Source organism: Peromyscus californicus, unplaced genomic scaffold (genome assembly GCF_007827085.1).
Source record: "Peromyscus californicus insignis strain IS unplaced genomic scaffold, ASM782708v3 Scaffold_19__1_contigs__length_69161282, whole genome shotgun sequence".
NCBI classification, from domain to species: Eukaryota; Metazoa; Chordata; class Mammalia; order Rodentia; family Cricetidae; genus Peromyscus; species Peromyscus californicus.
The window spans coordinates 18,563,071-18,587,799 of record NW_026294491.1 but is presented as its reverse complement, the minus strand read 5'-3'; the positions used below and the strand labels follow the sequence as shown (position 1 = coordinate 18,587,799).

Sequence of the window (24,729 nt, the reverse complement as noted above, 5' to 3'; positions counted from 1 at the left end):
TATGGTGTGATTAAGTGCCTGAATCATCAGACTAGGGACCAAATTTATGTGCTTTCTGAAAGCTCTTTTGAAGACTGGAAGCTTTGATGAGTATAATTTGATTCAGGAAATTGGGAGAGCAACCTAAAGAGATATCACCTCATATGTAACAAGGATCTGAGAACAGAGCTCTGGGAGTGGAGGTGGGTGGTCACTTGTATATACAGTGGAGCTGCTATTCTGTGCCCATATTTTTTCCCTCTAGAGTGTGTGATTTTTACAGAAAGATTTAGTGGTCTGCCATGACACTGGTTTTAAAACACTAAACCACCTAACTATTAATTTGGGTTCTTGTTTTAAATGCCAATTTAGGGTACTAGAGAGAGAGAGAGAGAGAGATCAATTGGTAAAATGCTTCCCTCGCAAGCACAAACCCTGAGTGTGACTCTTAGAACTCACGGTATAAAACGTCACCTGAGGTGGCATACACTTGTAATCCCCACAGTGGGAGGCAGGTGCCTGGAACTCACCCAGTTTTGCCTACTTGGAAAGTTCCAGGCCAGTGGGAGACTCTGTCCCCACAATAGAAAAGGTAAATGGTGCCTGAAGAACAACACTGGCCTCCATGTGAGTATGCACTCATAATGGAACATACACACACACACACACACACACACACACACACACACACACACACACCAATTTAATTGACTCCACCTTGTGCTTTCAAAAAGGGTGGGGTGCAGGCTTCACAGGTTTTGCTAGAAACAACTGCCATGCAGTTGCTATGTATGTAGAGAATGCATGGATGGGACCCAGATCTAGACCGCTGCATATTTTTGCTCAGCAATTGTCCCATCATCCACTTCATTTATGCTCATCCGGATGGATATTTATGACATGGAAATTATCAGTGGTGTGAAAGTCACACATGCCATGTTGGAAAAGAGGAATGTGGGCTGGCAGAAAGAATGAGTGGCATATTGCAATTTACCAAAAATGAGCCCTGACATCTCGCCTGAAATTTAAAACACTCTTTTAACACAGAGGGGTTAAATGGGAAAGACATAGTTCTTCCATGTCTGAGACAGTCTTAGGTCCTGGAGGGCAGTGGACACCTAATTTTTATCTCTGCTTCTCTTTTTTAAGGATTTCTTTGCATGTAAGTGATTTAAATTGTAGTGCATGTAGATTAAAAAAATTGTTAAAATGAAATACCATGCTGTTGTTGATAATTTAGACTTACTAATTTGTGAATTATTTAGTCATAGCCTTAGCAACTTTCTGTTGAGTTATTGACATCTTGTGTGTTGTTTTGAAAGAGTTGTTTCTATATTAAAAGCATTTTTTTTTGCCACAAGGTGTGTTTTATTTTCATCAATCACACAAATAATTTTCTATAATATCCCAAGGCAAATTGGTGAAATTTGGCAGTCTGATTAGTGTTGGGGCGGTCCCCCTTCAGAGACCCTCGGGCCAGTGGCATCAGCTTGGAGTGCTCAGGTTCACAGTGCAGCTTGTGAGTCCATCTTGTAGGTGGCTCTTCCTCCACATCAGGAGGGGCTCTCTGAGATAACAGGATAGGGTGGGCTGGGGAAATCCTCCAGTCTAGGCTTCTAGGGAATTTCACCCCTCTTTTCCTGTCCAATGGTCTCTTTGGCTGGCAGGTTCTTCTCCCGCACCTTGGATTTCTTCAGCTTGGCCTTATGGAAGCTGGTGATTTCACTCATGTCCCCAGCCTGTCCTCCTTTTTCTTACAACCTGTGGAGTCTCGTTCTGAGCTCGCCCTCCAGGTGCTCCCACTCACTTTGCTGTAGCAAGAGACCTAAAATCATTCATTTTAATGCTGGAGGTATCTCCTTCAGTCTTCTTCTTTTATGTTTACAGTGAATTTTCATCCTTTCCCTTGGAAAGGTTTAAAAGTCTTCCATACAGACATTGAAGTTTCTTTTCAGTGGCTGGAGAGATGTCTCAGAAGTTAAAGGTATATTTATTTATTTTTATTTTTGAGTGTGTGCTTAAGGCTCTGTGAATTTATGTGCATCACACACATGCAGAAGCCCGTGGAGGTCAGTAGAGGACATCAGATCTGGTGGAGCTACAATTACAGGCAATTGTGAACTGCCTGATGTGGGTGCTGGGAACCATCACATTTGGGACCTTGTTGCTCTTAACCTCCAGAGCCATGGTGGCTGGAGAGATGGTTTGGGAGTTATGAGAACTTCCTACTCTTGAAGAATACCTGGGTTCTGTTCCCAGCATGCATGGCTCAGCAGTTAAGAGCACAGAGGGCTGGAGTTGGATGGTTTCTAGCACCCATGTTCTGGAGTTCACAATGACCTGTAACTTTAGTTCTATGGGATCTGATGCCCTCCACTGGCCTCCTTGGGTACCTACACATATGTACACACACACACACACACACACACACACACACACACACACACACACACACACACTCTTAATAAAATAAAACAAATCTTAAGAAATTATCTTTTTTCTTGTTCTTTGTGATATTATTGCACTAGTTTTATTACAGAGGCACTTGGATTTTCTTATGGCTATTTTGTAGTTTTATAAATTCTGTAAATTTTCACACACGTAACACAAATGTAAACATTTTCCCCCAGATAATAAGGTGTTCTAATATCATTCCCTATGGGATATATTCCCATCGATTTGTCGTTAACTGTCATTAGATGGATTAAGTTGCGTGTTCGCTAATAGGCTGAGACGTTAGGTCAAATCTCTCCATGGAATGGCTCCAAAATTATAGACTTTTCTTCCCAAATAAACTCTATCACAAAATAAATCCTTAAGCCTTGGCCATTTCGAAGCCCTCCACTGTGACATGGTAACTTGGTTCCCATTTCTGTGCGATACGCTTCTAAGAATTTGAGTTTGATAATGTTCTCCGTACTGAAACAAAACCCCACCCCTTGTGGCTGGCGAGCTTTCTCATCTCTCCCTCCACTGCTTCATCCTTCACACCAACCTCACACCAGCGTCAGCAGAGACAAAAACACTGCCCTAGACTTTTCCATGCAACTGCCTTTAAAACTTGGCCTCTTTGCTATATTTAAACATTGTGCTTCGCAGAACGTCCCTCTGAAGAACGTTGTTATACTTACCTTCAGACAGGTTATTTTTCTTGTTGCCACCTCAGAATATCATTTGTAGGGGATTTTTTCCTACCCCACTATGTTCCTCGCCATTATTAATTTATATAAAAATGTAAAATATTTATGGTATCATCCTACGTCTTCTGATGTTGTTAGAGTAGTTTTCCTCACGGGTTTTCAGTTAAGTAATCTTATTATTTACACATAATAATGATTTCAGCTGTGGGTTAATTACAGTTCTAATCTCTACATGTTGTCTTATTGCAGTCGTAAGAAAAAGCAAAATAGTGGTGCTGGGAATAGACAACCAGCCAGCGAGTCTGTCTACCATCTGCTGCTGCTTCTACAAAATATTCATGAAGTACCAGCTCTACACCAGGCACTGTGCTCACCCTGGAGATAGGGCATCAAGCAAGAAGGGATCAGTGCCCAGTCTTCTAGAGCTGTGGTTCTCAACCTGTAGATCGAACCCCCTACGGAGGGGTTAAGCAAACCTTTCTCAGGGATCACATATCAGATATCCTGCATGTTAGATACTTACATGACAGTTGATAACAGTAACAAAATTACAGTTAGGAAGAAGCAATGGAAATAATTTTATAGTTGGGGGAGTTAACCACAACATGAGGACCTGTTTTAAGCGTCACATCACTAGGAAGGCTGAGAACCACTGAGTTAGAGCATAAGGTGTATTAGAAGCAGGCACTAAACATGATCATACAGTTAACTCATGCCACAGCCCTTATCTCAGTCTCTACTAGAATATACCTGCTGTTCAAATTTTAAGCCATTTTGAGATATTCTTTGTGGCATGCTTTTCTATGGCACTTCTCCATGATGCTCATGTGACATGCTTCTGGCTAATGGGGTACAGGAAGCTCTGGGAAATGTTATTTTTTGTTCTTAAAAAGATGCACAAGGGGCTGGAGAAATAGCTCAGCACTTAAGAGGATGTACTGTTCTTCTAGAGGACCAGAGTCTGGCTCCCAGCACCCAGGCCAGGTTCACAACCACCTGTAACTCCAGTACTAGGGGATCCACTGTCCTTTTCTGGATCCTCAGCATCCCCCCACCCCAGTGACACACTTGTGAATACACACATACACATACACACACACACACACACACACACACACACACACACACACACACACAAATAAAATAAGAGTTAAAAAAGAAAAGAGACATAGTTGGGGTAATTTTTTCATTTCCATTTTTGTTAACTATTAAATTTGCTCTTTAGAATTTTTACATGTATAAATGCATTATATATTAATATTATGGTTTTAACTTTGTACTATTGTCTCATAAGATATAATTAGATATAATTATAAGATATAATATTACTTTTTTTATAATTACATATGATTATAATTATTTCAAAATAAAAAATTATATTAAGGAGAGAGGCCAAAGAAATCATTTATTTGAGTATACAAGGATGTTATTGCCATCCTTGAATTACAAGAGAAAAGTCCTGATGATAAACACCAGGATGCTGAGCTGTGTGCACCAAAGCAAAGGGAATTGATGTTGCCAAGGGTACCCCTGGAGCTTCCTGTATTTGAGTTTCTTTCTTCTGGTTATGCAATATGGCATACATGGGTTGATGTTTATGCCATTTTGAGATTACATTTCAATTCTAGAAATACTCTATGTGGCTTCAGAACAATAGGTGGCAACTGGTTATTGGGTATGTTTGAGGGAGGAAACAGCAATTCTATTTCCAGCTCTGGACATGCTGCCCTTTCCTTTAAGCCACAGCTGCTGACTTGCAAGGAAGAATGATGCTCCAGAAGTGTGTGCCATTCTTCTGAGCTGGATATAATTAATATCCATGGCAGCCAATATATCCATGTTTACTTTAGTAAAAGCCTTACTCAGAGTCCCAGAGTAGCTCTTTAATACATAATTTTTAGTGAATTAACTGAAGAAATGTCCTTCTCCAGAGAGAAAGAATGTCCACAAAATGGGTAATTAAGGATCTTAGTTATATTTTTGTTATACTAGAGAAACACTCACTCAACTATAACATTGATAAACTTACTAGTGCTGTGGAATAATCCTCTTGTACACTGTAAAGATTTGTCAATTGGATTGGTTTAATAAAACACTGATTGGCCAGTATCCAGGCAGGAAGTATAGGTGGTGTGACCAAACTAAGGATGATGGGAAGGAGAAGGGCAGAGTCAGGAGGTGCCAGCCAGATGCAGAGGGAGCAGGAACTGAATGTGCCATGCTAATAAACGTACCACCACATAGCAGAGTGTAAATAAGGAATATGGGTTAACTTAAAATGTAAGAGCTAGTTAGTAATAAGCCTGAGCTATTGGCCTAGCATTTAAAATTCATATAAGCTTCTGTGTGTTTATTTGGGACTGGGCAGTCAGGACAGGAAACATCCATTTACATATGGCATCCAACATGGAGTGCCAGATGAAACATAAATCTAATTAATCTTATCAATAAAAACCAGGAGTCAGATATCAGGGTTAAAACCCCCCAAAAATTAGAAAAACAGCAGAGCAGCCACAGTCTCTTCCTACCTTTCCATTCCAATCAAAAGGGCCAAGATCCTGTCTCGGCCACACTTTACCACTTCCTGTTCCTTTCTCTAGAGTCCCCCAAACCTCTATGGTTAACTAGCGGCTAGCTCTGCCCTCTGACTCCAAGCAAGCTTTATTTGTCAGAATACAAACAAAATATCACAACAACATGCTAGCCTTGCTTGTAGGAGAATGGGGTAAAAGGTGGGTCCCAGTCAGAAAACCCCAGACGTGAAACCAGTCATGCTTGCGAGATTGCCGATTATGTCATAGACTGCCGTCTTAGGAGAGAAGCTCAGGCTTACATGAGTGAAGAGGCAGTTTAATCACTCAATACAAGGATGTACATGCCTCTAGTTAATGAGCTGGTCAGTTGTCACACCTCACTGACAGTGATCAGTAGGAGACACACTATGAAAGTATACACAGAGATGGGTACACTGAGCCAGTTCAGGCGGGTTAGACAGAGGCAACAATAACCCACAGGTAGGTACCTCTAGGAACAACCACACTACTCTGCATGGTGTGCATGGCAGTTTTGCTTTTCTGGACCTTGGTTTCTTCATCATGGCAGGGTGACATTTGGGACTATTTTGGACTGGGTTTCTAGAAGAACAAAATGGAAAGTGTGTGTGTGTGTGTGTGTGTGTGTGTGTGTGTGTGTGTGTGTGTGTGTATGAAGGGATTCCATTGAATGATTTACAACTGAGAGGGCCTGATAGGCCAATGGTCTGTGCAATGGAGAGCCTGAGATACTCATCCAGCTGCTCAGGGGACAAAGCTGGCTTCCTTAGCAGTTCCAATCTGGCGCTCAATGCCCGGAAGATTCTTGGAGAGTCTCAGGTCTTCAGTCTCTATTACATTGAAATGCCAAGAGGCTGGATACTGATGTCACTGACAGATTGCATCATCATCATCGTCATCAGCATCAGCAGCAGTAGCATCATCATCATCATCATCATCAGCAGCAGCAGCAACAGCAGCAGGAGGGAGAGACATACTCAACAGCACGGGCCAAGGTAGAAAGGCGATGAGTACGCCATTTTTCCTAGAAATGCCTTCCTAGACCCACCTAGAGGTATGTCTGAGTGAACCACAGATCTTGCCGAGTTGATGGTCAAGAATCAAGATCGGCCTCCACAAAGACTTAGCTCCCTGCAAACTCATGCTCCTTCTTGTTGCCCTGTGGACCACATTTATGGACTCATTGTAGCCAGCTCTGCTTCCTTAGCAGATAGAAGGAGCTCTGAGTCTGACAAAGTAGAGTGAGAACTCTTCCTCTTCATGAATCTTCAGTATTGTAAATTTACTGTGACCTATTTACTTTATCCTAACCCTAAGGTCTAATTACAGCTACAAAGGGGACTGAGGGGAGTTAAGGAAAAATAACAACACAAATTATAACATCAGAAAAGACAAGGAAAGGAGGTCATTGCTGTCACCAGGAGCAGTTGGGAGACTGGGACCACTTGATGGAAGGGTAGTCATTCAAGATCAGCTGATTGGCTGTATTAAGACACTATCTGTAGAAATTTCAGTTTGTTTCAATACTCATTATTTTTATTTATGTGTATTTGTGTGTGTTTGTATGTGTTTATGTACACCAAGTGTGTGCAGGAGCCTGCAGAGGCCAGAAGAGGGCATCAGATCTCCCGGAAGTGGAATTACAGGTGGGTTGTGAGGTGCCTGATGTGGATGCTGGAAACCAAGCTTGGGTCCTTGGCAAGAGTGTTAAATGCTCTTAACTACTGTGCCATTTCTCCAGCCCTGAGACTTCAGTTCTAAAATAACTCACTATAGTCTCTATTTATAAAGTGAGTATATTTCCAGAAAGTTTTGAGCTCTTCCACAGAACTGAGAAGGATGTGGGGAGATCCAGGAGCTAGACTTCTACCCACCACCCAAAGGTAGGCTACCTCATCACTGTCTCCCTCATGAGCATTTACTCTTTAGTTTGCAAGAGGAGTATCTTTGATTTTTTTTCTTGTGCCATTTAGAAGGCAGAGTCATTTTATTAATGACAAAATGTGGTCTGGATCATTTTTCTTCCTAATTACTTTGTTTTATTCTGTTCAATATTCCCTTTTAAATTAATTAATAGATCTTATTTTTGTAGAACCACTTTAGTTTGTAGACAAACTGGGCAGGTGTCACAGACTCACATGGTCTCCCCCATCCCTCCCTCCAAGTTACTACTAATTATTAGCATTGTCACTAACCTTACATTAGTATGATGCATTTGCCTAAATTAATTAACTGATATTGAAGGATTTTTGTGCAAATCCATTATTTATTCATAGCTTTTGCAGTTCCTCTGTGTTCTGTAATCCTATCCAGCTACCAAAGTACGTTAGGCCATCGTGTCTCCTCAAATTCTTTTTGGAGGTGATATTTTCTCATCCCCCCCATCCCATTTCTGATCACCTTTGAGAGCATTGGGCAGCATCATTGAGGCATAGCAGTTCTCCCCACTGGGATTTTCTTAGTATTTCCTCATGCTGTTTCCCCTTACTTGGGGAGGGAGATGATGGAGGTGGAAAACTATTTTCATGATTTGTGACGACTATAATGGACTGGACTACCCAGTGGAGACAGTATTGATTAGGGATGTCCACTGTGAGGGTCTGATTCCTACCTCTTCCTTTCCCGCATCTTATTCTCTGGAAGCAAGTCGCTCTGTTCTTCCTCACACAGGTGGGACTAATATGGCTCCATCTTTAGAGTAGCATGTCTACATAATTTATGTGTAATTCTTCTACATGGGAAATTTCCTCAAAGATTTTATAAGCAGAGGGGCTGATTTCACTTCCTGGGTCATAAAATTTGTGGCTACACATTTGGATTTTTTTTTTTTTTTTAAGTAGGGTCACCATGCAGACTAGATGTACTAGAAAGAGCACTGAATTAAGAGGGGTAAGGTTTGAGATTGAAAACCATCACAGTTATTTTCTCAGGGACATGACCCTGTAAATACCCCTTTCCCTCAGAGCTTCATTGTTGTAGAATAGTATTTTAAGGTGTGTTACCTTTGTTTATGCTCTGGAACATTTGTTTAATGATGCAAAGATGTGTTGCATTCTTTTATGCTGCATTTGTTTAACTCTGTGAAGCTGTGTTATTTTGCCTGTCTAAAACACCTGATGGTCTAATAAATAGCAGGAGAAAGGACAGGTGGGGCTGTCAAGCAGAGTGAATAAATAGAAGGAAGAATATGGGAGAAAAAGAAGAAAGAGAAAGAAAACAAGGAGAGGAGGATGCTAGGGGCCAGTCACCCAACCAGTGATGGAGTAAGAGTAAGATTTACAGAAGTAAGAAAAGGAAAAATTCCAGAGGCAAAAGATAGATGGGGATAATTTAAGTTAAGAAAAGCTGGCAAGAAATAAGCCAAGCTAAGGCCGGGCATTTATAATTAAGAATAAGCCTCCTTGTAATTTATTTGGAAGCTGGGTGGCAAGCCCCCCCCCAAAAAAAAAGCAAAACCAACCAACAACACTATATGGAATGACCAGAGTTTCTACTTGGCAATGCAAGAGAAAGGTCACTTCACTTGCATCCTTGATGCCTGGAACAAGTATTCCTAAGCATGGATTTTGTTTGACTTCTCTTTCTTTTCTTCCTCCTCTTAGCTCAGCTCTAAGATCACCTCTTCCAAACCATCCTCAGAGCATCCTAGGCTGAGCAGACTCAAATTTCTCTCCCCTTTCCCCGCACCTGGAGTGCATCTTCCTGTACCTTCCATCGAGTGACCCCTCATTCTCCCAGGTGCACTGCAAGTGCCTGTATGGTACTCTTGCATGGATAACCCCTCCCTGACCTCTCAGGCTACACCAGGATGCTTTGCTAAGTTTGCCCCTAACTCCTTGAAACTTATTTTTGCCATAGTGTCCACTGTGACAGATAGTTAAGATAGAGGCAAATTTTGTCTTTGGATAACCAGCCAATGTCCAGTCACATAGGCCATGCTCAGCTGAATATACCACTGAGGACTGGGTAGATGGATCTGAGTTAGACATCTGGTCCTATGATCCTCTTTTGAATTTCCTAAATGCTGGATGTGCTGGTCATGTAAGTAGGTATTCCATGATCACACACAGACAAAAAACATCAGTTTTTACTTTAGTTCATCTTCACTATGAGATGGATGAAGACAAAGATTGAGTATATCAGCTTTGATTATTTGACTCCAGGTTCAAAACCCAATTCTACCAATTACCAGATGTGCAATGATGGGAAAATTACTGTAAAATTTCTCTACATTCCACCTTTATCCTCTACAAATTATGTACAACTGGATTTAAAGCTGTGGTCCACTAATCCTTTTTTAAATATTTGTTTGATTTTTATTTTTGTCTGTGAGTGTTTTGCCTGCATCTATGTATTTGAACTGCCTGCCTGACTAGTGCCTATAGAGACCAGGAGAGTGTGCTGGGTCCCCTGGAAATGGAATTATGGGAAGTTATGAGCCATCATATGGGTGCTGAGAACCAAATCTGGGTCTCCTCCAGGAGCAGCATGTTCTCTTAACTTCTGAGCCAACTCTCTAGTCCCTGATCCATTAATTCTGAATTGTAATTTGCTTTAAATTATCTTCATGAATTAGGCTCCATCCAACACTATTAAATAAGGCTCATAGTACCTACCAGTTTCTCATGGTTACAAAGAAGATTACATGATGTGTCTATCGTCCATCTATCTGTCCTTCCGTCCATCCATCCATCCATCTATCCATCCATCCATCTTTCTATCTATCTATTATCTATCTATCTATCTATTATCTATCTATCTATCTATCTATCTATCTATCTATCTATCTATCTATCTATCTATCTATCTAACCATCTATCTTTCTATTATCTCCCTCAAGGACACTTTTTTTTAGGTCCACTATATGTCATTGATGGGTCATTCGGACTAAACTTTGCTTGATCATTTCTAGAAGCTTCTTTATTACCTGTCCTTGGTTTCTTCAGAGCCACTGCTGTCTCCCAAAAGACAGCTAAGGAAATGCAGACCAAGAGCCTTCCTGGTGGTCTCCTACAGCCTTTCACACTTCCTGCAGGAAGAGGATCTGGGGAAGGGGAGGCAGCCCCATATCTCTTGCATGAGAAGCAAGCATGCCTTAATCTTAAGAATTCCTCTGGAGTTGGGAGATGTAGCCATGCTTCACCTCTGTCCCAGAAGAACACATTCTGGATGGTTCCTTGGATCCTGACTGAAAGAGTAAGGCCATCACCCATATCCAACCAAGTGCCACCCAGAATCAAAAGTTCATGAGAGATTCCTCTCCCTTCAGCAATGTTATGTCCACATTCTAGAATATTCCTAAGTCAAGGAACATAGGAAAGGGCCTAGGTGCCCATTAATTAATCTTTCTAACTAGGGACAAACCGTTGTCACGTACCTATTTTCATCTTCAAATTGTATTTTCATGAGGGTATTTAAAGGCTTGAGGGTTTTTTTTTCCCCGTGAGTCTCTCCACACACCTTCCCCCCCCCCCATCATTCCTATGCAGTATAATGGTTAATTTTAGGAACTCTGAGTTTGATTTGTATTTAAGATTTTTACAATCTATATATAGGTTGGCCTTTAATAATCATTTATACATTGCTTCTTTTTATATAGGTCATGAGTTCTCCTGGGAGGGTAACAAGATTAGAAACAGCAAATACAGTGCAGAATAAATTAAAATGCTTCAGACTGCATTATATAATTTCAGAAAATTGGTTTCACATGGAAAGGTTTAAATAAGAAAACCAAAATGAGTTAAATAAGGAAACAACAACAACAACAACAAACAACACAAAAACAACAACCCTGTCGTTCATGCCAGGGTGGCTGTTGGGTTGGCAAGTTTGCCCTTGTAGTAAGGTATGGCGTCTCCTCACAGTGCTACGCCAGTGTGACAGCCCATCCAGCTCCCAGGGATAAAACTTAACTATTTTTCTACAATTTTTTTTGTTGATTATTTCAAAAGGCTGGTTTCATTCCCGACGACGAGGAGTAGTATTTATTAGTCAAAATGACATGGAGCCATCCTAACGGTCCTTGTATTTTCATACGGAACGCTCCAAACTCTTGCACACAAGTGCTGTTGTTGCCCTTGGCACGGCGAACTCAGAGGTGGGTGTGGGACAGGGGAGGCAGGACAAGGCGTGGCTCATCGGTCAGGATAAAGGAAAGAGGGCTTTCCTTTCACAGATGCATGGAGGCACCACAACACTCCAGAGAGTCTTATTATTCCGGCCGGGTTTGTCTGTTTCTCTGAAGTTCGGCATCCCTTCACTCGTACGGAGGAGTCCTCAGGCCTTTTTCAATTTCTCTATTCGTGCACTGAAGGCCTCTTCCTGTACTTGCAGTTTTTCGTTTATCTCCTTCTGTGGAGACAATCATAAAAAAAAAAAAAGTGGTTATGATGGAGCTATCTTTGACTGCACGTTGTCTTTGTGGTTTTAACATACTATAGTGCCGAAAGACAGACATTATCCTTCACACACCTTCCTGTTTTGCAGACAGAGCTGTGTTCCAGCCTGTGGTGATGCGATAACACTTTATCGTATTTCTCTGCACATTCCCAATGTATAGCATGCCTACCACGGACAGGAAGTGGTGTTTGGACAGCCATTTTTCACACAGCCTCGTGTTGGAACATAGGATAACTGACCTGCGTCTCCAGACAGATTTGCCAATAAGGGCTGAATCGGAATGACTACTTCGGGCTCTGTTGGTGCAGTTCCGTGGGCCCCTCCACCCTTCCTTTTGGGCTTTCCTCTAATGCATTCTAAATGGGATTCCTGGAAGCTTCCGTGTGTGAAATAATAACACAAATAATCTCATAATTAGGACAGCTCTCATAATTAAGAATATTCATCATACATTACAATTCTTGCTCGCATGCCACTTTGTAATATATTTTTGGTACACACAGAAGAAAGAGAGGGAACTCATAAGCAATTGGTGACAGGCTTTAGCGAGCATGGCAGCTGTGATGGCATTAAGCCTCTGATACTGACAGTCTGAACACTAACATTGCTACCTGTGCCATTCCAGAAATGCACCTCATTGTGTGTGCAAATCTCAACACTGTGGGAACGTAGGAAATGCCTTTCTTCCACCAGGATAGATAACACAGTTGCATACAGAGACAAGGGCAGTTGGGATGCTTGTTGTTTTTGTTTGTGTGGCCGGAGGACATCTACACATGTATAGAGAGTACCTTTTACTCCTGTGTGTTCATGAGTCAAAGTGTAGAGTATTTAATAGTTAACATAATTTGAAATCTTCGTGGTAACTGTATTTCTGAGGAACTTTTATTATTTCATTTAAATAGAAAAAAAATAAAAACCATCACTGTTTTGTGACCAGATATGATTAAAAATATTTTTATGTATTTATGTAATTTTTTAAGAAGGTAAATATAATGGGTGATTTTGAAATGTTTCCCCTTTTCCTCTGATTACCATTTTAATGAGATTTGGTTTTTACCATCATAGAAAGAGTTGATATTTCTGACAGGTCACATTGGCGTCAACAATTCTAGATTCACGATTTGTATGAGTAAGAAATGGTGCAGGGCTTTTAAGTTTTGTTTTTGTTTTTTTTTTCCCCTGAGATCAACTTTTGACTTCTGGTGTCTTCATTTTTTTCTCTTTGTTATTGGTGAGTGGATGAGGCAAGCGAAGGGATGAAATGGTCCTCTGGTTACCCTTTTCACTGATACCCCCATGCAGTACTTTTTAGCAGAACTAGAAGGAACATGGTTTATGTACTACCAACTAATCTATGGTCTAGTTAGGCTAGGCCACTTTAGACAAGTCACTTAATCACTTTGCCTAGTCTTTATCTGGAAAATGAAGTAGGGAATAGGGGTTAGTTAACATGGCACTTCAGCTTTGCATTCATAATCCCAACTCCTGATTTCACAATATACTTTACTAATGGCATAGTTCACTAATATATTATCATGAAATATTAAAAACAAATTGTTACACCTTATGAGTTAACATCCATTTATGATAGATTGCACCAGCTAGGTGTTGAAATGGTCTGAGAACATCATTTTGACACAGGCTTGAGAGGACTTGCTCTAGGCAGACGCTGGGTTTCTCCATTCACCAATGCTCTTCTGTGTCCACCTGTCACCTCACGTTTTCCAGAAAAGAATGGCCGGACTGTGTCGTCTACCGTTTCCTCTCTGGAGCCTCACTAGGGTTTTCACAAGAATCTGGGGGTTCTCCTTGTGTCTCCCAGAGACAGACTTTACTACACTGCATGTGGGCTTTGGAGAGGAGGTTCATGAAAGTAGCAAGAGCACAGTCCTGACAGGAGAGGAAACTTCCTGACCACCGGACCTCGGTGATTGGCACGTTAGTTTAGGTACAACCAGCGGAGACTGAGCGAAAGGACCCTGTGTCTACTCACTGGACCTGCTGGTTTGCTGTCATCCTTGTTACACCTCAGAATGCTGCTGAGAAGACACATTACCTTCAGCTTGGGCTGGGTCTGATTCTTATCTCTTTTAGGAACTATTCTAAAGTCCCTGCACTGTGTTCAGTAGCTGTCACCAACTGCTACCTCGGATGACTTTTCTAACCCGGACAATTCGAAGTTGACCTGAGACATCGAAAATGGCAGGATGGCAAATTCTGTTCACTTTTTCTGACATTATTTTATTCCTTTGCTGTGTCAAGGCCAACAGCCAACAATTAACGCAAGAGTCCGGCATTATCATTCCAATTTCTCTAGAATATCATTCTTTAAATACATTAAAGTTTGTTCCTTTGGGTGTTATTTTTATTATGCAACTCACAGCAGAACTAACTTCATTCTGAATGTATCTTTAAAATGAAAATACCTAAACTATATTGGCTTAAAATGTTTGGTCTATTTCCTGTGATTTGAATTGACGTCTGAGGGCCAAGGTAACTTCATTCTTAATAAATCTCTCAACTACAAAGTGAATCATGGAAAAATAAGTAGATGGACATAAAATATTAAGGGTTTACACTCCATTTCAGGAGGTTCTGTATTAGAGAAGTTGATATTGGCTTGGAATTACAATAGAGAAAAAACTCCTAGACAATGTGCTGAAATATGAACTCTCTATTGACAGTTTTTTTTGTTTTGTTTTTTGTTTTTTGCTTTTTGCAAAAACTCCAGTGACAGTGCGACTTTTAAAAAGAGGAAAAACCAAACAAACTAAGGAGCACTCACAAACACTGACAGCAAAATGCGTTAAGTGCATACGGCAGGTACGGGTATCCAGTGTCAAGTGCACACGGTTTTGAAAAGGGGTGTGGCAGTTTTTAGAACTAGGATCGTTTAGAAGTGGAAAGTAACTTAGCCTGTCTGACACCAAGGGAAAAACTGAAGCAAGGCTCAGGGCAGTGGCCCAGCTTGGAATTTGTCCAAGAGGAAGGTAGACACCGGAAAGTAGGAAGCCACAGGTGTATGAACAGTCAAAGGAGCCTGGGCCTCTTGTTAGATGTGTGGCTTCCTTGGCTGGTGCTGGAGTTGCAAGTGGGACCAGGCTCACAGCCCCTGCTGAGCCTGCTGAGCCTGGGAACCGTAGACAAACAGTAATCTGTCTGGGTCCTGCTTGTCACCAGAAAAGCCCTCTTCACTTGCATGGAGGTTAGTAGGATTACAGAGAGAAAATACACAGGGTGGTTGGCTATCTTCAGACACTGCAGAAAGCTACATCATCTTGCCATTTCGTTGAAAAGTCAGCAGTAATTTTGCTCAAGCTGATTAGATCCATCCAGTACAGAGACAATTACAGTACCTACAAAGTCTAGGTATCTCCACTCTGGTCCATGTTCTCTCTGTGCATAATTGCACTTAGGTATACAAGCTACTGAACTTCCAGATGGCTTCATGTTAATGGGAAGACAACAAGCCCATATATCAACCCTATTCTTTCTGTCAAAGAAGAGAGGTGCCAATGTTGCAGACTCTGGTCCTCTAAAAGAAAATCATCAGTGAATAGTTAGAAACATGCAGTTCCCTTCATGGAACACGGCCTTGGTAAAGATGTTTTCAATTGTGGGTCCCGCGAACAATTCTCTTGCTTGGCTAGTAGTTCCTCGGCAATAATTTCAGAGCTGTGGGATTGCAAAGGAGCCCTGGGCAATGATTATACATAAACTATATTTAGAGGAAATGTTATCAAATCTAAAAAGGAGGTATGTTCTGAACTCAGCTTAATTCACTACACTCTGCCCTTCTACACAGTAACCAGTTATTACATTCACAGGGCTGTTAACAATAGTCCTTTGTGTAAAACGTGTTCTTCCACTATTTCTGGTAAACACTAAACACCCCTTATTAAGCTGGGGGACTTTGCCTGACTCTGTTGGCACCGGATCATTAAATGTTTGTGTAAATATTGCAATAACATTTGATGATTAAACGGGCAGCAAGGTATGCTTAGGACAACCTAAGTTTATACTCTTCCCAAATTAGTTATTAATACAGTGCGCTTTTTATACATGGTCCCAAGTTCAGATAACAACGAAAGCTTCCCCTTAGATGCGTAAGTGTTGTGGTGATTTATGGTCATTTCTCAAAACAACAGTGCGCTTTTTATACATGGTCCCAAGTTCAGATAACAACGAAAGCTTCCCCTTAGATGCGTAAGTGTTGTGGTGATTTATGGTCATTTCTCAAAACATGCAATTCACTTTATGTAAGCATTTGGCTTAGAAAATCATGTGGATTCCTCTAAGTCTTTACGTGGAGGTAGTAGTAGTTGTTTCTTGGACAGAATGGGGAAGAAGTAGTAAACACAAGTAACCCTTTGAGACATGACGGGCAGCTGCCCAGAGGTGGTGCCTGCTACCCACTCTTTGGGCACTGTTGGTGCAAATGGCGTAGCAATTAGTGATTTGTGAAGATGAGGAAGTGCTTGAGAAGAATTTCATGCCTGAAACTGGGTGAGGTGACTTAGCTAAACATGATGGTCAATCGGCAGCGATCGGCAGCGATCGGCAGTGTTCGGTCTTCAGAAGCCTGTGTCATTTACTCTTGCATAAGGCCTGTTTACAGTGTAATGTGGCTCAAAGTCTTCCCCATGCTGCTTTTCTGGGGTTTCAGTGTTGAAAGATTTTGCAAGCTGATAACACACAGCACACGAGGCGCTGCTGGCAAATCTGGTTTGTGATCTTACTGAATTCAGAAGACTCAGCTGAGGATTATGTAGCCTTGTAAGATAAAGTGTGCAAACCGTAAACCTTGCTCTTGCTTGGCCAGAGCAGACAGTGTTTACAGATGTCGAGGCTGGCGCTGGCTAATGCACCAAGCATAAAGGGGAGTTCGTTGCCTGCGCTCAGTACCTGAATGTTCAACAAAACCTCATCCGTCACACGAGCCAATGTTGATTTTACGTCATCAATGGTGAAGCCAACTAAAGGATCCACCTCTGCCATTTCGGTCTCTGGCTGGGGCTCCTGAGGGCTCTGCTCATGATCCGGCACCTAAGACATGGGAAATAAACACATGTAGATATTGAAAGAAAACAACATTCAAGTGAGCACTGGAGTGCTCAGCGATTTCTAGGCAACCTCACACTTCTGCTCTGTATGGCCCTACCAGGAGCGGTGGTGAACTGGAAGGGGACTTGGATTTTATGTTACCACATATCTCGGGGATTACAAGAGACTTTGGGGACTGTGAAGGTAGAGCCTGGGTAGGACAGGGGATGGGGGAGAGGAGTTAAAAACTCCTGGCCACCATCAGCTGGCCTATGTGTGAATCAACTCTGAAGAGAATATTTTTACTGGCCAGGAAAAAAGTCAGCGGCAAAGACAATGGGAGAACGTGAGGTTCTTTCCACCTTGGGCCGGTGTAATGCTTAGCAGGGGGAGGAAAGGCAAACTCAAGCCTACCTTCTGTTCAGTCTCTGGTGTTGGCGATCGATCTATGAAGGCCGAATAGATGTCCAAAGAGATTCCTTCCTCCAGCGGGGCTGGGAAAGGGTAGTCTGCAGGCTTGACAGCTTCTATGGTTTGCTGGAAAAGAAGAGCTTTGGTTGAGTGGTACTGTCTCAGCCGGTTCCCTCACAGGACTGGGGCATTTCCACATCAGGTGTCTTCTTCAAGTACCATCTGCTTCAACTCTCTGATACCACTGCCCGCTTCGTTGCCCGGTGCTTTCCAAGTACCATCTCTCGCTCGTAGTTAACACTTTCATCTTACTGTTTCTGTACTCTGTGGTTGAAGGTTCATTCACTTGCATTGTTCCCTGCCCCATGCCCCATGCCCCTGTGTATCAGCTTGTTGTAGGGAGAGAGCCAAGCTTCAGACCCCTGGTGCATCTGTCTTCTCCATTTCTGGCAGAGGGTACGGTGCATTCTATACCCGATAACAGTCTGGTGCTGACTGACATGACTTAGCAGGATCCCAGGGTTCTTGTGGTGCAGTAGAGCAGCTATCAACAACCCAGTAGTGGGGTTGGTCTTGCCAAGGACCTGAGTTTAATCCCCAGGACCCACATTAAAAAAAAAAAAAGCCAAGCATGGCGGCATGCATTTGTAATCTCAGTGCTTCATAAGAGACGGGGGTGGGAGGTGGGGGTGGGTCCCTGAGGATCATTGGGAGGCTCCTTTGTCTCCCCCCTCCAAAAAAAAAAGTGGACAGTGCAACACGCAAAGGTGACCTGTGGCTTCCACATGCAGGTGGCTACACGTGTGTGTACACACACCACACACTCAGGCATACACACACACATACAAAGAACATGGCAGTGGAACACAATAGAATCTTTGAAGTATAATGTGTGTATAAAACCAGAGCAGTGTGAATCATCAGAGGGACTCACTGAAAACTCACAGCCGAGCAGGACTTCACTGTGAGCAGTCGACATGTCTTTGCCAAGAGGGTGTAAGTGCAGTGGAGGGAGACTGTCACCAATGACGGCAGCGAAGCACAAGGAGAGCCATGGGTGCCAATGTTGGCAGGGTCCATCCCGCCACCACCAGGTAGATTGAAAGAGGAGAAGAGAGCAAGCACTAACAGCATTAAACCTCTGAATCACTTAATTAGTTCCTCTTGTTCTAATTCCATGTTTAACAAGCAATGTTTTTGACTATAATTTAATTTCCCATCTCAGTTGATCTGTAAAGACATGCCTACTTGAGTGTTCTGGTTTTTATGTCTTTTACATACCCCACTATAAATCAATAACGTGTTCCAATTTACATAGTAAACTCTCATGGGCTTGTTAGCGGAGCTCTGAGATGAAGTCACTCACTGGTGTACTGACAGAGTTGGACCTGAGCATACAAATTGGAAGACAGAACTTTGGAAAAGCATACCCCACCCCTATTACCATCTTAGGATGCCTGTGGGGGAAAAAAAATCACGAAAGAATCATACAGTCATTTCTAAGTTCTCCGTGTTACATCCCATCTTTTATTTTATTTTGGTTTTGGTTTTTCCAAGACAGGGTTTCTCTGTGTAGTTTTGGTGCCTGTCCTGGATCTCGTTCTGTAGACCAGGTTGACCTTGAACTCACAGAGATCCGCCTGGCTCTGCCTCCTGAGTGCTGGGATTAAAGGCATGCGCCACCGCCGCCTGGCACATCCCATCCTTTAAATATTAATGGTTTTCATTTATAGGCTTTGGATAGTGCTGGAGGTAGATTTGTTCCCTGGTTTTACCAATGTGTATGCATTTGAGCTGAATTTATATTATTAATTTTTTTTGTTGTTGTTGACCATATAGGTAGTTGCTGTTTAGTTGTAGATATACGGTAGCAAGAATGTCTGGCAATGGAGTGGTGAAATGATTGGTCTGGGATCAAATAATTACGTAGTGACATCCATGGCATTAAAGCCTGGGGCAGTGAGGTCTTCACTTTTGCTATTTTCAGTAAACTGTAATATGTCATCAAGTGGCCATCCTGGGAAGTTATTGATATTGCTGAGCTTTGATTTTTATTCTGTTTGATGACATCATTCCTGCTGTTTATCTTGAGTAGATTCAGTGTTCATCAGAATATTGAGGAGACATCTTCCCGTCACATTCATAAGCTGTTGCCTTTTGGCGAGTGAGGGCAGAGAGAGTTATAAAGGAACCCCATCTTCTCGCGGTTATGTGCCACCCCACACCCACGCCGGGCTTACAAACTCCCATATTGCTCTTCATTTTCCCCGGGGCAAGAAAGGGGCTAACCAGGCCTCAGGGTCCTCCGAACCTTACAGGTTAAACGAAGAAGCTGCCCGTGGGAATCAGAGCCGTGGGGGAATGGGGCTGTTTGCGCGTAGGAAGTGTGTGTTTGGGAGCGACGGTGACGAGGGAGACTGTGAAGAGAAGAAAGAGTGCCAGCTGACTGGATTGGCTGCGGGCATCAAGCATGTGCTGAAGGGCGGGGGCTGGGGGACACACACACACTTTTCTTTTCAATCGGGTAGAATGTTGTGTCGTCCACTGTCACCCACACTGCTCTGGGCACACGGGCTGAGGCTCTCGGCCTGTTCATCTTCACGGCCTGACATTCTTTTCAGAGAGCCTCTCCACTTGGTGAAGCGGAGCCCACGATCGGATTGGCCCTCCGGTGCCCTAGTCCTCAGCAGATTCGACACTTAAATGCAAACCGATGTTCGTATTCAAGTCTTACGTTTTCTCCCCGCCCCATATACCTCTGGGGTCTGGATTGATTGACTGATTTCCTTTTAAAGGATATGTATGTATGTATGTATGTATGTATGTATGTATGTATGTATGTATGTATGTATTGGGGTGTCTGGGATGCCAGAAGAGTGCGTCAGATCCCCATAGAGCTGTAGTTACAGGGAATTTTGAGGTGCCTAACATGGGTGCTTGGAACTGAACTCAAGTCCTCTAGAGTCTTAACCACTTAGCCATCGGTCCCCTTCCCTCCCTTTTGTCTTCTTTTTTTTTTGCTTTCTTTTTCTCTCTGTATGTGTGTATGCATGTGAGAGTGTGTCTATGTGTATGAGTGTATGTATGTATGTATTCGTGCACATATGTGTCTCTGTAAATGTGTAACTGTATGTGTGTCTATGTGTATGTGTATACATGCACATGAGTGTATGTATGTGTGTACATATGTATGTATATCTGTGCATCTATGTGTATGTATATATGATGTGCATGTTTTTATGAATGTAGATGTGTATGTGAATGTATCTCGTATGTGTGTCTATGTATATGTATGTGAATGAATGTATTAATGTGCATGTATATGCACACGCATGCACACATGTGCCCTAACACACATGTGGAGACTTGGATCTCTCTGGCTCCCTACTTCCTTTCTTTGGTAGGCTGAAGTTTGCATTTCTTCCCAGAAGCTGAAATTATGGCTGACAGTTGAGGTTTTCTTTCTCTTGATTTTTTTTTTTTTTTGTAATGTGTGTAGTTCATATAACTATTAAATTGATTCAATTCATGCACAGGAGTGGGGGTGAGAGTTTCTTTTCTTTGCATGCTCTGCATACTGTTAATGAACCGAACCACAGCTGTTTCTGTCCTTCACGAAGAATTAAATTTAGCTGTGTTAGGCAGTAGACGAAGGTGCCGTTTTAAATACAGAGTTCGAAATAAACAAAAGGCTCCCAAGTAGCACAGTGAGTTCTCCTCCATGGAAAGTGATCGCCTTCCTTAAAAAACAAGTCCGAGGGAAATTAGAATCAATAATTGTGGTGAGCACGCGGAGCCAGCAAACACGCTTAAATGAAACCGTCTGATGCAATACTTTCTTTAAAAAATACAATTAGGCCTTTGTATTTTTTTTTTTAACAAAACCTCATGTTTTACAACATCACTGGCTCTGTAATAAAATCTATTTAAAACAGAGAGACATGGTCAGCTTTATTGAGTTAGATTTTCTGAGAGAACATTATAATTTCCTCAAGTCTACGAATAGTTGAAGCAAATTAAATAAAGCCAGTTTTATAACTATTTTTATACATTCCTGTAGGATGGCAATTGTCTCATATTTTTTTACCCCTCAAAAGTCTAATATGTTACCTTTTAAATCTGGAAAAATAAAAGCAGGAAAATGATAAAGAAGCATATTAAAAATATATATACAAATAACAAACAAAAAAACCCTAAACAACCTATTTGGTCTGAATTTAGTCACCCCCCGCCAGCAGAAGACTAGCACCCATGACATTCAGACCAAGAACCAAAGGGAAATGCTTGGAGTGACTTGCCTCAGGCCTAACGCTGAGCTTAAAAGGTGAGGTAGGGCTTTCTGATATATACACACATCCATTTGGCCAAATAACTGGTTTTGCCTGACTTTCAAATACCCCTAAGTATTACTTTGGATGTGCAGCAATCAGTGTGTTTCTCTTGCTGTTTCTGAATGCTTGCACACAAACGGATATAATAAAAACAGCCACGTTGCTGCTTCACATGAATGCCACTTATACTTTTTTTTTTTCTGATTATGAGCAGGCCATTGGATCCAAGGTGAGTACATTAAAAGCTCTAATAAAGAAGAGAAGAGAGTTCTAAACAGAATAATGGACTGTTAAGTGAACATGCAATAAATAACGTCCACAGATGTGGTCACTTGCAAATTAGTTTTGCATAACTTACTTTCTGCATTTCCCCCAGATGTTATCTGTTACATGGAAATTACCTGAAGCTGGCTACATTGTTCTTTGTGTGTGCATTGCAGTTGTGTTATTTAAGGTGGTTTGTAATCCATGCTTTACTTGACTTGTGCTACGGTATTTAAGGACTAGCAAACGACTGGCTTTTGGCATAACTTAATACTCATCAGTACAAAACTCCACCATCAAATACTATGTCTTTTTTTTTTTTTTTAATGTAAGCCCTTTACTTGCGAGCCAAATGAAATCACTAGAAATCTTTTGAAATGTGTGTTTCCAATATGAATTGGATATCTACCATGGGAATAAATGCTAGGAATTTTGACCTCTTCTGGAGGGTCAGTTTGGCTCTGAAAACATGCTTATAGGAAATCAGACTCCGTCTCCAGATCTTAGTGTGTCTGAGAAGTCATGTGAAGATGTCACGTGGTCCATGCTGTGGTACTTCACTCTGTCTTCCAGACTTTCTGAACTAACCTTTCCAAAAGCATTGATCTCCTACCCACCGCTTCTCTTTAGTCATCTTTGGAGAATGGGTAACCCACAAGTGGTTTGTGGGTTATGTTTGTACCATTAGAAAATCCTTAAGGTGGCAAATTTGCAGTTATTAAAATCTGTTATTAGATGATTTGTAACGTTAAAGAATCTACTGAGGTTACAACTTTCCACTCTTTTGAGTGGTCGAAAAGCAAAAAAAAAAAAAACAAAACAAAACTCTGCTCAGTTCTGTTGTGAGCCAAAGGCAGAAAGTAGGCTTGCTTTGAAAAGACATTTGTTTGGAATTGTTGGAGGATGACTTCATATGTAAATCAGAACTTTCTAAAATATGTCAAAGTTTCAAAAAGCGAACTTGATTGCCAACTTTCCCCACCATTAACTGAAGGGAAAAGGCACAAAACAATTCTTGTAAAGTTTTAACTGTCCTCTCCCTCCCCCCCTCCACCCCCCCCCCCCCCCGGAAAGTCATGACTCATTTGCAAGTCTAATGAAGAAGCTCTTGTGTGCTTCTGGAAAAAAAAAAATTTAACAACAACAACAAACAGTGCCCTGTTGCCCACAATCCACTGCATCTAAAGTAGTGGCATATGAATGGCACCTGCAAGGTCGCAAGGAAGCCATTAACTTAAATTGAAAAGAGGAAATTCAAAAGTGGAGATGATCAGAGAGACTAATCTACTTCTACAGTGCTTTTCTTTTTGTGTTCCGGCCCTTACAAACTTATTATACCCATTGCTGCAGATTCCAGTTCTGTTAGAAGTGCCCTTCTTTTCCTCCTCCTCCTCCTCCTCCTCCCCCTCCTCCATCTTCCTCCTCCTCCTCCTCTTCCTCCTCGTCCTTTGGATTTTTGACTTGGAAATGATTTTGCAGAAGCAGCACATTAATTTTTCTCTCCTATGCTTAATGTGCAGTATTTACATTTTGAAAAGGTTCAAAACGTTGCCAGGCTCCTGCAGGCTATGAATTGACATCTAATAACGAGTGCTATTTTTACCCACAGCACACTGGTAGTTTGAACATTTATAACTTAAGAGAGCTTCGGGACCAGCAGATCCACACACATACTAATCACCTAAACAGGGACCGGTAACACAGCACAACAAGTCAGGACAGGAAATGAAGACGCCCCACTCCAGCTGAAGCTGCAGGAAGAATTTAAATTGGCAAGCCCCAGAAAACCAATTTGCAATCTGGCTAGGGTACACCAGTTAACACTTTGGGCCCATTTTTATGAATGTATCTTGACTTGCTCTTGTTTGAAATGTGTGTGTGTGTGTGTGTGTGTGTGTGTGTGTGTGTGTGTGTGTGTGTAAAAAGTTGGATAATTAAACTGATTCTAGAGTCTTTTAGAGACTTGAGATTTGCAAGTGTTCTTCTGTCGGGGGCCAGTGATATCATTTGATAGAACCTGGGAGTGTCTCTCATCATGACTGCAGATAGCCAGACCCTTGCTAATGAATCAGAAAAGGTCTACCTTCTCTATTCTAAATGCAATTTAGAAGCAAAAGATGTTTTGGTCTGGCTCCAGTACAAACATTTTCTAAGGGACAGAACTGTTCTTCAGATGCCCAGATACTTTTTGAGGACACAATAATCTGGAAGATGGAGAGAGCTGAATTATAGACTCTGGGCTTGGCTCTGTTCCTAATTGTGTGATGTGAAGAAAATCCCTAGGCCTCAGTTTATTTATCTATAAAGCAAGGGTAATGATAATTGCTACCTGGCTACTACATTGAATTGTTTCAAGCACAAATTAGATAATGCGGATAAAAACGCTGGGCGTTCTTCAAAGGGGGGGGTATTATTAAACCGTATTATTATTTATAATTACTGTTATTATTCAAAGGATCATCTTGCTGATGGGGTCACTGGAAGACAGACTACAGCAGCCATATTTGATGACATGGGTCCACGCTATCTGTATTTGTTAATGTTGCGCAGGCAACCTGATGAGCTCGGCAGGATGCGCTACCACAGTGCTTCCTTCAGTGACAGTCT

At 41.8% G+C, this 24,729-nt stretch overlaps 1 protein-coding gene across 3 annotated transcripts in view; it reads right to left on the bottom strand.

Annotated features, from left to right (window-relative positions):
- Positions 1 to 9,751: 9,751 nt before the first annotated feature.
- Cabcoco1 (ciliary associated calcium binding coiled-coil 1) overlaps positions 9,752 to 24,729 on the bottom strand; it is a 105,195-nt gene continuing 90,217 nt past the window's right edge. For all 3 annotated transcript variants that reach the window (XM_052744787.1, XM_052744788.1, XM_052744789.1), the window contains exons 6-8: positions 17,531 to 17,653; positions 16,979 to 17,119; positions 9,752 to 12,022 (exon numbers count right to left, since the gene is read on the bottom strand). In XM_052744787.1, coding sequence (XP_052600747.1) covers positions 11,948 to 12,022; positions 16,979 to 17,119; positions 17,531 to 17,653 — 339 coding nt within the window. In that variant the 3' untranslated portion in view covers positions 9,752 to 11,947. The remainder of the gene's footprint in view (positions 12,023 to 16,978; positions 17,120 to 17,530; positions 17,654 to 24,729) is intronic.